The sequence below is a fragment of the Chenopodium quinoa genome, unplaced genomic scaffold, assembly GCF_001683475.1.
Source record: "Chenopodium quinoa cultivar QQ74 unplaced genomic scaffold, ASM168347v1, whole genome shotgun sequence".
In the NCBI taxonomy this organism is placed as follows: domain Eukaryota; kingdom Viridiplantae; phylum Streptophyta; class Magnoliopsida; order Caryophyllales; family Amaranthaceae; genus Chenopodium; species Chenopodium quinoa.
This window is the reverse complement of record NW_018742930.1, coordinates 4,086-14,494: the sequence shown is the minus strand read 5'-3', so window position 1 is coordinate 14,494 and position 10,409 is coordinate 4,086. Positions and strand designations below refer to the sequence as shown.

The 10,409-nt window shown below is 33.6% G+C and overlaps 2 protein-coding genes across 6 annotated transcripts; one reads left to right on the top strand and one right to left on the bottom strand.

The window, feature by feature from the left end:
• Window positions 1-1,114: 1,114 nt before the first annotated feature.
• LOC110728351 lies at window positions 1,115-4,133 on the bottom strand. Of its 5 annotated transcripts, XM_021907999.1 has the most exons (5): window positions 3,738-4,129; window positions 2,520-3,052; window positions 2,201-2,426; window positions 1,977-2,115; window positions 1,115-1,766 (listed from the first exon to the last, which is right to left on the bottom strand). In XM_021907999.1, exons 3-5 carry the CDS (start codon window positions 2,397-2,399, stop codon window positions 1,622-1,624), a joined length of 483 nt encoding a protein of 160 aa, XP_021763691.1. In that variant the 5' UTR covers window positions 2,400-2,426; window positions 2,520-3,052; window positions 3,738-4,129; the 3' UTR covers window positions 1,115-1,621. The 5 variants fall into 5 exon arrangements, 4 of the variants coding, with proteins under 4 accessions (XP_021763691.1, XP_021763692.1, XP_021763690.1 ...); XR_002512673.1 differs by having other exon boundaries at window positions 1,115-1,777; window positions 2,520-4,126; XM_021908000.1 differs by lacking the exon at window positions 2,520-3,052 and having other exon boundaries at window positions 3,738-4,133.
• A 111-nt stretch (window positions 4,134-4,244) lies between these two features.
• LOC110728350 (carotenoid cleavage dioxygenase 8 homolog B, chloroplastic-like) lies at window positions 4,245-9,877 on the top strand. The gene is made up of 7 exons (XM_021907997.1): window positions 4,245-5,059; window positions 5,699-5,987; window positions 6,460-6,917; window positions 7,412-7,605; window positions 8,039-8,228; window positions 8,836-8,938; window positions 9,314-9,877. Exons 1-7 carry the CDS (start codon window positions 4,721-4,723, stop codon window positions 9,457-9,459), a joined length of 1,719 nt encoding a protein of 572 aa, XP_021763689.1. The 5' UTR covers window positions 4,245-4,720; the 3' UTR covers window positions 9,460-9,877.
• Window positions 9,878-10,409: the final 532 nt, after the last annotated feature.

The following is a 10,409-nucleotide window of genomic DNA, read 5'->3' as shown; positions in this document are numbered from 1 at the left end:
TCTTCTTCAGCAGTCCAAACCCGCTTGTTTCTCCCCCTTCCACCTCCACTAGCACTACTTTCATCCATCTTACTATAACATTTGATCCATAATAACATGCAAAGATAACATTTCATATATAAAAATGAAATTAACCAAGAAAATATTCAATACAAAGTATCTAAAAGAAAGTAATATAACAAATACAACATCCATAACTTAATAGTATCACAAAGTAAGTCTGCGGTTTCTAGCCCTCCAATCATTGAACATAGTTTGGGCCATTGTATTTTGAAATTAGTCTAAGGATCAGTTACATCAATGGAGGTTATATACTCAATATCATCATCATCACTATCACTGTCATCACCATCACTGTCACTACTTTCCTCATACAAGTCATCATCATCAAATTCTGAAAGCATGTATCATTTTACCAAGTTATGTAATAAGGCACATGCAAGCACAATTCGACCATGTGTTTGTAAATGACAGGCTAAAGTCGTATCACCTAATCAAAAGTAATTCCTAAAACCACTAACTAAAATAGATAGGGAAGTAGGTCGAATCCACAGGGAAACAAGTCTTTCTATTCCTAATTAATTAAAATAATCTAAATTATCAAATAACCAAATTGTTTTTAATGAGAATTAAACTAATAATTAAACTAAAGCAAATTGAATAAGGGAGGAAAACAATAATAAAAGGCCTAGGGTATGGGTTCACCAATAAATAATATTCCAGGGTAAAACATAACAATCAATTATCAATGCATAAATTAATCAGATCATAAAGGGCTTTCGCTACGTATTACAATCACAGAATTAATCTACCGGTATTAAATCACATCTCTCGAATCTTGACCTAACCATTTATAAAATAACCTGCCTATTGAAACTAAGCCTAAACATCAATTCTCATCTCTCGAATCTCGAATCAATATTGCATAACTCATACAATTAAACCTGCACAAATCTAATTGCATAACATTAAATCAATCAATAGGAAATCAACCAAAACATTGACAATCAACAATAATAAATTACCCCGTCATATTAATTATGGATCCCCACAACCCTAGAAATAAAACTACTTGCACATATTTAAATCTAAACTAAGCAAGACAGTTAAAGAAAGCATAATTAAATCAAAGCAATTAAATTACTGAAAGTAAAGAGGGAAGAAATCGTTACCAAAGTAGACGGAAGTAAAGAATTGCATAAACTAAAAGTGTCGAGAGGGATCAAGAGTATTAACTAAAAGCTTAAAACTAAAAACTAAGAAATTAAACTAATGAGAAAAGTAGAGAGAGAGAGAGAGAGAGAGAAGAAGGTCCCAAACTCGCTTAACAAAAGCGTATTTATATTAAACTAAGAAAAGCTAAGCTAAAACGAAGAATAAAAGTGCTAAACGAACTCAGAAACATGCGCCCGATCGGGCGCGCCTTCGGGCTAGCAGCTACTCTCTTCCTTCTTCCTCGCCCTGCCGGGCGCGCCTTCGGGCGAGGGCTTGCCTTGCCGGGCGAGCTCCCTGGCAAACTTGGACTTCTTCAATTGGGCCGTTTCTTAGCCCAATTCGCATTTCCTCTTTGGGTTTAGAATACATGGTCAATTGCCCCGGACTCTTCTTCTTTGCCGAGCCCTTAATCACCGATTTGATGACTCCAACCAGTCCTGGGCTTCGGAATGTGGTCATATGAATGCGACCTTACTCCAATGCTCGTAGCGGCTCCAATAAATCCGGGAAAATGCTCTAAATCCGCAATTTCCAATAAAACGATACAAAATCTACGAAAACACTAGAAAACGTATATTAGTAACAAAAGTAGCTCCGTATAGCTCAAAAATAAACACAATTATGACCATTGGGACGGGGAATAAATATATATATATAATAGACTTATTAGTAAACTAAACCAAGAAGGACTTCTAAGAATTCTCCATCTTCCCTTGAGTAACCCAAAGCATCTCTTAGTCACATTTCTAGCTTTTGCATACCTTAAGTTGAAATATTCTTCAGCGGTTAATGGTTGTCTGACCCCCCTATTCCACTCTTTAAGATGATAAAGGTGCCCTCTATATGGTGCAAGAAATCCTTCTCCATTAGTACATCCTCCATCACATAAATAATAACAACCTTGACAAATAAAACAAAAAACAATTAAATTCCACTCTCTTTCTAAGTCAATCTTACATAAAGTATACTACGTTAATCAAATTACCTTTTGGAACTTTCAAACCATTAGGCCTAGAAATAGCATCTCGAAGAATACGACCATCATGTGTCGATCCCTCCCAACCAAGTAAGACATATGTAAATTCCATTTCAGGTGAGCATACTTCTAACACATTCATAGCAAGGGTTCCTTTTCTAGTACGATATTTGGGTCGATCTTCACAAGCAACATTAACTAGAATCATTGTACCATCAAAAGCACCTAAGCAATTCTACAAAACAAACAATATCACTTTAAATTATCTAATAATTTCTAACTTTTTGTTTTGTTTTCAAATTAAAGTGTTGGTTTTATTTTATTTTACCTTGAAATATTTCCACCTTTCATCGTCGCAATCATCTTGTATTGGAGTTGGTTTCTTAAGAAGAACAACATGTAACTTTAAGATTGCTAACAAACAAGCATGAAATTGACTACTAATAGTTTCACGCACCACTTCTATAAAAATGTGCACCCATCATTCTATTTTTCTTATGGTGAGCTAATGTATGTGTATAAGAAGCCCGCAACAATCTCTTCCAAACATGTGTTTCTTGTTCCATTTAATCCACCTATATCTCTAACCATCTCTAAAAGTACAACGAATGTGTATCGATTTATACGAAGATAGTTCCTACACAAAGTGTCACTTTCTATAATCATTCTATTCAAGTTGTGTAATCTCATTTTTCTTCTTGTGTGCTTATCTAACTTAAGTTGTTGAGAATTGTATATTGTTTTTCTTATCGAGTACACCAACAAATGTAGTAACATAACACAATTAATCATAGTAATTATGAAACGAAGGTGGTCCCAATTTCTCTTCCTTTTCAAAGAAGTACCAATACGAGCCATTTTCTGTACAAAAGAACATCAACAACACCATATCATTGAAAAGTTTAAATATTAATACAAAACAAAATAAAAGCAAACAAACTAACCTCTACTAATATATCATCAATGATGAACCAAACAAGCTAACCTCTACTAATACAAAAGAAAAACAGCTATTCAAGACCATATAATCATACACAAATCATACACAAATCATAACACCCACACAAAACAGGACCATATAATCATACACAAATCGATACACCATTAGTCAAACCAACAAACATCACTGCACCACACTTGCCCAACAAAACATACGAATTCAACACACCACACTACAACACACATCACACGAATTCAGATCTGAAAAATTCAGTAGAGTATGTAAATGCTAAAACATTAACGGAGAAAGTGGTGGTGAGATACATGGTTGCCAATCCCAGTGTTGCCGTAAACCCCTTAAATGCCCAATTAGGGGCCGCTTACTAAAAAAAAGAAAGAAAAATAGAAAACACGAAGAACCCTAACGGAATACGAATTCAGAAGTACAAAATTCAACAAAAAATACGAATTCAACAAAATAAATCCCAAATGGAATACGAATTCATGAAGTACAAGTAGAACAAATACGAATTCAACCAAAAAAAGGCGAATTCAAGAACACAAAAGAGAGAAATCAGATGCGTGAGAAATCATAAACCAAACATACCTTCACGGCGGTCGTCGGAGGTTGCGTAAGAGTTGTCGGTGACCGGAGAAACAACGGCGGCGGCGGCGGCGGCGGCTAGCTCGAAGCTTCAGGTTAGGGTTGAGTCTGAAGGCAGATGCGTGGGAGGGAATGAGGAGGAATGAGAAAGAAAGAGAATGCAAAAGGCTGTGGGGGGGGTGGGGAATGAGTTTAGGACAATTTCGGGTAAACCCAAAAATAAAAATGGAGAATGGGAATGACAAAAGATGCTAAACAAACACTTACAAAGGGAATCATTCCCATTCCCTTTCCCCATTACAGTGAACCAAACGACCCCTAAGTAATTTCTAAGACATTAATCCATAGCAACTTTCAATGTAAATTACATTTTTATTAAAGAAAATATATATATTGTTTAATTTGACTCATTCTATCAATTACAAATATCAATCATTCATAGCTTAATGTGTTTAGGAGGTAAATTCGTTTAGCTCTTTGTAATATAAAATCGACACTTGTATACAATTTTCGACCTCCAATTCAAGTTAGTTTTACTAAGCTATACTTGAAATTTCGAACTCTAAAATTGAATTGAATTCAAATGTAAGTGATACAACTTGAAAAGTGTGTCATCAAACTCGTAATCCACTCAACTCAACTTTAAACATTTTAAATAATAATAATGAAAAAAACAGAAAAAATATCAAACAATAATAAAACCTTGGCTTCTAGTTCTAGTGCAAAGCGCCGAAGAGAATTTCCCACTCGTCAAAGATGTCAACATAACATGATTCCCTAGTATGATTATTCCCCTCATTTCCCACCATCATAAGATCTCCCTTCTAAGATGCATATATATTGAAATAGTAACATTACACCTCTATAAATACTCCTAATATCAACCTCCTAATTACATAATTAATAACATCTCTTAATTAAACAAAACTTGCTTAGTTTCTCAAAAACCTCAAATATTATTATCTTTCTTTATCACTCTATAGATCATGTCTTCATCCCTTTCATTTCATACACCAACTAAAAATTATGGTTTTCCTAACTCATCAAATGCATCAAAATCTTCTATAAAATGTGATTCGAATAATCGAAATTCATTGTCGTTTGGTACTAGCCAAAGTTTAAGCACTAGCAAAGGCGAAAACATCAACTTGGTGGCCACTCATGTGGCCACTAGATTGCCTCCTGTTGTTGCTCCTCCTCCTCCTCCACCTACGCCGAAAAAAGAAGAAACAAAGAATGGTGGCAAACTAACTGCTTGGACAAGCATTAGACAAGAAAGATGGGAAGGAGAGCTTCTTGTTGAAGGTGAAATACCCTCATGGCTGGTATGTACATACTATATTATAATATAAGCTTAATAAAATACTTCTCCATCATTTCTTATTTGAATTTAACTAAGTGTTCGTGTATATCATCATCATATGGACGACTATATTTAACACTATTGCATTGCAAAGTATAACTTGTACAAATAATGGCCAAATATTTATCGTTATTTCAATATGCTAGGTTAAGTTAAATCATTTCGACTTTTAAGCATTCTGCTTAACTTGTAGTTTAATAGAATATGATTGATAACCACATAGAAAATTTAAGATTTTGTCTCAAAATTAATTGAATAGAATTGAAATAACTCATTAAACTTATACTCTGTACTTTTTTTATATACACCTTCCAACTGTTCTTTTATCGTGAAATATAACACTTTTTTTACACATACAACTATACAAGTAGTGAATGAAATTCCCACCACTTAGGTTTACGAATGAAAAGGCACTTTTTAAATATAGCCGTCAACCTAATCATTATGCCTGCTATTTAGATGAAAGTTGTCTATTAAAGCCCATTGAAACAACCATAATTAAAGTTACATATATATTAATGATACTCTTAATACATATTCTATTGCACCTTAATGAAAAATCATACATCAAAAAACCAATAATAATGCATGTTGAATGCAGCGTGGAACATATCTAAGGAATGGTCCTGGCTTATGGCATATGGGAGACCACCAATTCCGGCACCTCTTTGATGGCTATGCCACCCTTGTCAAACTTCACTTCGAGAACGGAAGGCTGGTTGCTGGTCACCGGCAACTTGAATCAGAGGCATATAAGGCGGCAAGGAAGAACAATAAAATTTGTTATAGGGAGTTTTCTGAGACTCCTAAACCCAAGAATTTTCTAGCTTACATTGGTGAATTGGCCAATCTATTCTCTGGTGCTTCACTTACTGATAATGCTAATACAGGTAAATTTGTTATTAAATATAACCCTTCATAATTACATGTCCTCTTAATGGAAAACACTATTATACTTCAGTACAAGTTTACTTAGCTTAATTTAATAATAATAACTAGTCATGTTCTTATTATATATATTCATGTATGCGTCAATATGACTTACGTATTATATGGTGGTATATTATTGATGACCTAAATTTGATCATCAATGTATAACACATCTTTTGTTGACAAGTGCCAAAATCAAACTTTAAGTGAATCAATTCTCATACAAATATAAGATATAGGCTTATTTTTTCATGCATTTTGTTATGTGATTTCGTAAAACTAATAAGAAAGACGTTATAGTGAATAGAAGCACATACAATATACAACAGATGAATTGGTACAAATAATTGACATACATAATGTGATAATTACGAAATATATATAATCATGTATGTTTTAAGTTTTCTGATATGTATGCATGTGTATATGTAGGAGTGGTGAAACTTGGAGATGGACGAGTAGTTTGCCTAACAGAGACACAAAAAGGGTCAATAATAATTGACCCTAACACATTGGAAACGTTGGGGAAATTAGAGTTTGATGACCCCTTTCAAAGGCTACTTTTGCATTCAGCTCATCCTATTGTAACAAAAGATGAGATGTTGACTTTGCTCCCAGATTTGGTCAACCCTGGTTATCTAGCGGTCAGGATGAAAGCAGGATCAAATGGACGGCGAGTGATTGGGAGAATCAACTGTCGCGGTGGGCCCACCCCAGGGTGGGTCCACTCTTTTCCGGTCACTGAGAATTACATAATTGTGCCGGAGATGCCCTTAAGATACTGTGTAAAGAATTTGTTAAGGGCTGAGCCTACCCCACTTTACAAGTTTGAGTGGCACCCTCAATCTAAAGCATTTGTGCATGTTATGTGTAGATTCAGCGGAAGCTTGGTATGCACTAACATAAACTACTCTCCTCTTATACTATTTCACGATCAAATTGAATTGACTTGTATAAGTCTATGTATTCAAGTTAAAATATCTTATACGGCCAGGCCATAAATAATACCCCATACTCCATAGTAACATAAATCGTAGTATTATACATTTTTTTTAAAAAGTTACAGCCGATGAAGTTTAACCTTCAAAATCACAATTGCATAAAGATAGATATATCAATATACTGATTTTCACTTGTCTAAACCCTGCAACCACACATATTACGTTACTACTTTGTCTTTACGGCTCTCTATATTGTAAAAAATAATAATAATAATAATAATAATAATAATAATAATAATAATAATAAAATCTAAAAATTGATTCTTTCTTTGCCTTTCTAATTAATACTTCATTTGTATATAGTTAAATGTATAATTAAACATCAAATGATGATAAATAGCTAGGGATCAACTCATTCTTAATATTTTACATGATATTTGTAGGTGGCTACTGTTGAAGTGCCCTTGTTCTTGACATTTCATTTCATAAACGCATATGAGGAAACAGATGAAGAAGGCAACGTAACCGCAATCATTGCAGACTGTTGTGAACACAATGCAGATACTTCTATCCTTGATAAGCTAAGGCTCAAGAATTTACGCTCCTTCCTAGGTCAAGATGTACTTCCAAGTGCAAGGTATTATATTACAATTATAAGCACACACACTAATATTACATATTTACACATTTACATATTACATTGCATTATTGTAACGTAGTAATTGTATTATGAGGGTTACGACAACATTACAATTTCATGTTTAAATACTAAACAACCCTATAAATTTTTACCGACTTTAAGCTAGCATTTGAAGATGATTTTAATGATTAGCTTAAATATATGAGATTCACAAAAAAAAAAATCTAATATCAAAGTTTTACTAATTCAATATAATATGGAATGTTTACTAAACTACATATAGACTTAAAGTCACATACTTTAGATATAAGTAGTAATAACAAGTTGAACTTTTATTGTTTCTTAGATATTAAGCATGAGATGACTTATAATATATATGATATCTAGAATATATTTTCATATAAATAAAATGATGATAATAATGATGCAGGGTTGGTCGTTTCATAATTCCAATGAATGGGATGCCATATGGGAAGCTAGAGGCAGCATTGGACCCAGAGGAGCATGGGCGAGGCATGGATATGTGTAGTATTAACCCTTCTTACTTGGGCAAAAAATATCGTTATGCTTACGCTTGTGGAGCTCGTCGCCCTTGTAACTTCCCCAACACTCTAACTAAGGTATGAAATCCATATATACTATGCATATTACCGCCTATATATCAAATATGAAGTTAATTATATATATGCAAGTATCAATTCGTGCACTACATGTACAATATATGAGTTAGGTGTACTTATAAATGGTGGCGAGGGCATACACTATCAAATAAACGAAATGAAGTGTGATTATGTTTAGATAGATGAAGCCTAGTCACCAATTTATTATTTGACTATAGTGATTTAAATAATTGTTGGACCATGTATGACAAATTGTCAATCATGTCACTGTTGATTTTCACCAATAATAAAACAAATAAATAAACCTAATTCAATAAAACATAATCAACCTTAGTAAGAAAAAGTGCTAATTTTATAAAAACTTTACGTTACTTTTTTTTAAAAAAAAAAATTAAATAATATTTGCAACTTTGCAAGTGTAGTAAACGTAAGCCTAAAGAAATTTGTGTAGATATGGGTTGGCCAATCACAATTTATTTAATGGTTTTAATTAATTTGTTAATAAGTCAGCAGATTAATTGTTTTTAGCTATTGTATTACGCTTCCAACTTTCCATGTGTTAGTCACATTTTATATAGCCTAACGAATTTGATATATGATGGTGCAGGTTGATTTGATTGAGAAGAAGGCAAAAAATTGGTATGAAGAGGGTGTTGTGCCTTCTGAACCTTACTTCGTGCCACGCCCAGGGGCAACCGAAGAAGATGATGGTAATTTCATTCATCCTTCCTATACAAAAAGACGAGTGAATATCAACTACGAAGTATTTTACATTTTAACTAGCTAGTAAAATTTTATTATTGGAACTCTAGAAGATAGGATTAAATTTCGTGTCACATTACTATATTTACGAGTTTGGGATCCCTATGAACCTAAAGTGATCCATGATAATTGAAATTTCATAGTATCAGCCGAATCATTGTTTATATTTCCTGATAGATAAAACTTATACTTGAAACGTATAGCTTTATATATATACCCATCCAAATGACTTTACGAGTGATTTTGTATATAACGTAGTAAGCCTTTAAAGTTTATGTAACTTAAAATTCACCATAAACTGGTAATGTGGCTGAATTTTTCAGGAGTGGTGATATCAGTGGTCAGTGGAAAAAATGGAGAAGGATATGCATTGCTTCTTGATGGCTCGACCTTTGAAGAGATTGCACGAGCCAAATTTTCTTATGGTCTTCCTTATGGTTTGCATGGATGTTGGATTCCTATGGATTAGTTTTCCTTTTAACATATTCTAGATGGCTAGCTACAAGCTACGTACTCGCCTCCAAGCCTAAGAAGAACAACAACAAGACTGTTATGGTACGAGTTCGAGCCTATCACCGATGAATATCCCTCCAATAAAATTCTATCATTTGCTTCGCGCTAGGAGGCCAATCAACGATATGGACTTGCACGTTATAATTATATCTTATGTCATTTTTTGGAAGTTAGTCTTCAACTATATACATGTTTGTACAATGTGTCAATGTACATACGTTTACATGTAAATAAGTTATAGTACGTGTAAGGTAATACCAGTCAAAAAAAACAAAAAAAAATTATACGAAGTATAAGGTAGTAGCTTCATGCATATAGTTTGTCCTTCTGTATGTACTTTGTTACTCAATCTATAATTTTATGCTTACATTTCATAGGTTTTTGGGGTATGTTTTTCATCTGAAGTTAAGTATATAGACTGCCTCCTGTATCTGTAATCTGTTTCTGTTAAGTTTTCATCTGAACTTAAGTTGTTCAGATCATCATCAAAAATAAAAGTCAATTGAAGTATATCTGATCTATTTGAGTTTGAGCCCCAAAAGCATGATTAAATCCCTTCCTCCTCCACGGTGGTGTACCATATGTAAAGTCGTGTGGTGAATTGGATCAACGTAGTTTTACCAATCCTCAAGCTGTCAAGGAGCATCTTCATCTTCCTTGGTTATACCATGTACAAAATACGCCTAGTAGTACATAGAAAATTGCTATCCTCAGGATTAACTTAACAAGAGTGTTATTACAGTTTGCCAGCCCTTAAAAAAGGCATTTTCCCATTCAGTAGTTCAGTACTTTGAATAGCAGTGACAGAACTGGTTTATATATACATTCTCAGACCTAAGTTCCAGGTAATTACACCCTTTATAAAGTTCTGAAACGCTAAACAACACCCATCACCATACATTTGAT

Bases quoted from the DNA above. Each gene is read 5' to 3' on its own strand.
- LOC110728351 (XM_021908000.1), bottom strand. From the start codon at position 2,399: ATGATTCTAGTTAATGTTGCTTGTGAAGATCGACCCAAATATCGTACT. The intron at 2,116-2,200 runs GTAATTTGATTA...TTATTTGTCAAG, and splicing joins TGGTTTGAAAGTTCCAAAAG to GTTGTTATTATTTATGTGAT. The intron at 1,767-1,976 runs GTATGCAAAAGC...GTGTTTTCGTAG, and splicing joins GAAGAATATTTCAACTTAAG to ATTTTGTATCGTTTTATTGG.
- LOC110728350 (XM_021907997.1), top strand. From the start codon at position 4,721: ATGTCTTCATCCCTTTCATTTCATACACCAACTAAAAATTATGGTTTT. The intron at 5,060-5,698 runs GTATGTACATAC...TGTTGAATGCAG, and splicing joins GTGAAATACCCTCATGGCTG to CGTGGAACATATCTAAGGAA. The intron at 8,229-8,835 runs GTATGAAATCCA...ATGATGGTGCAG, and splicing joins TCCCCAACACTCTAACTAAG to GTTGATTTGATTGAGAAGAA.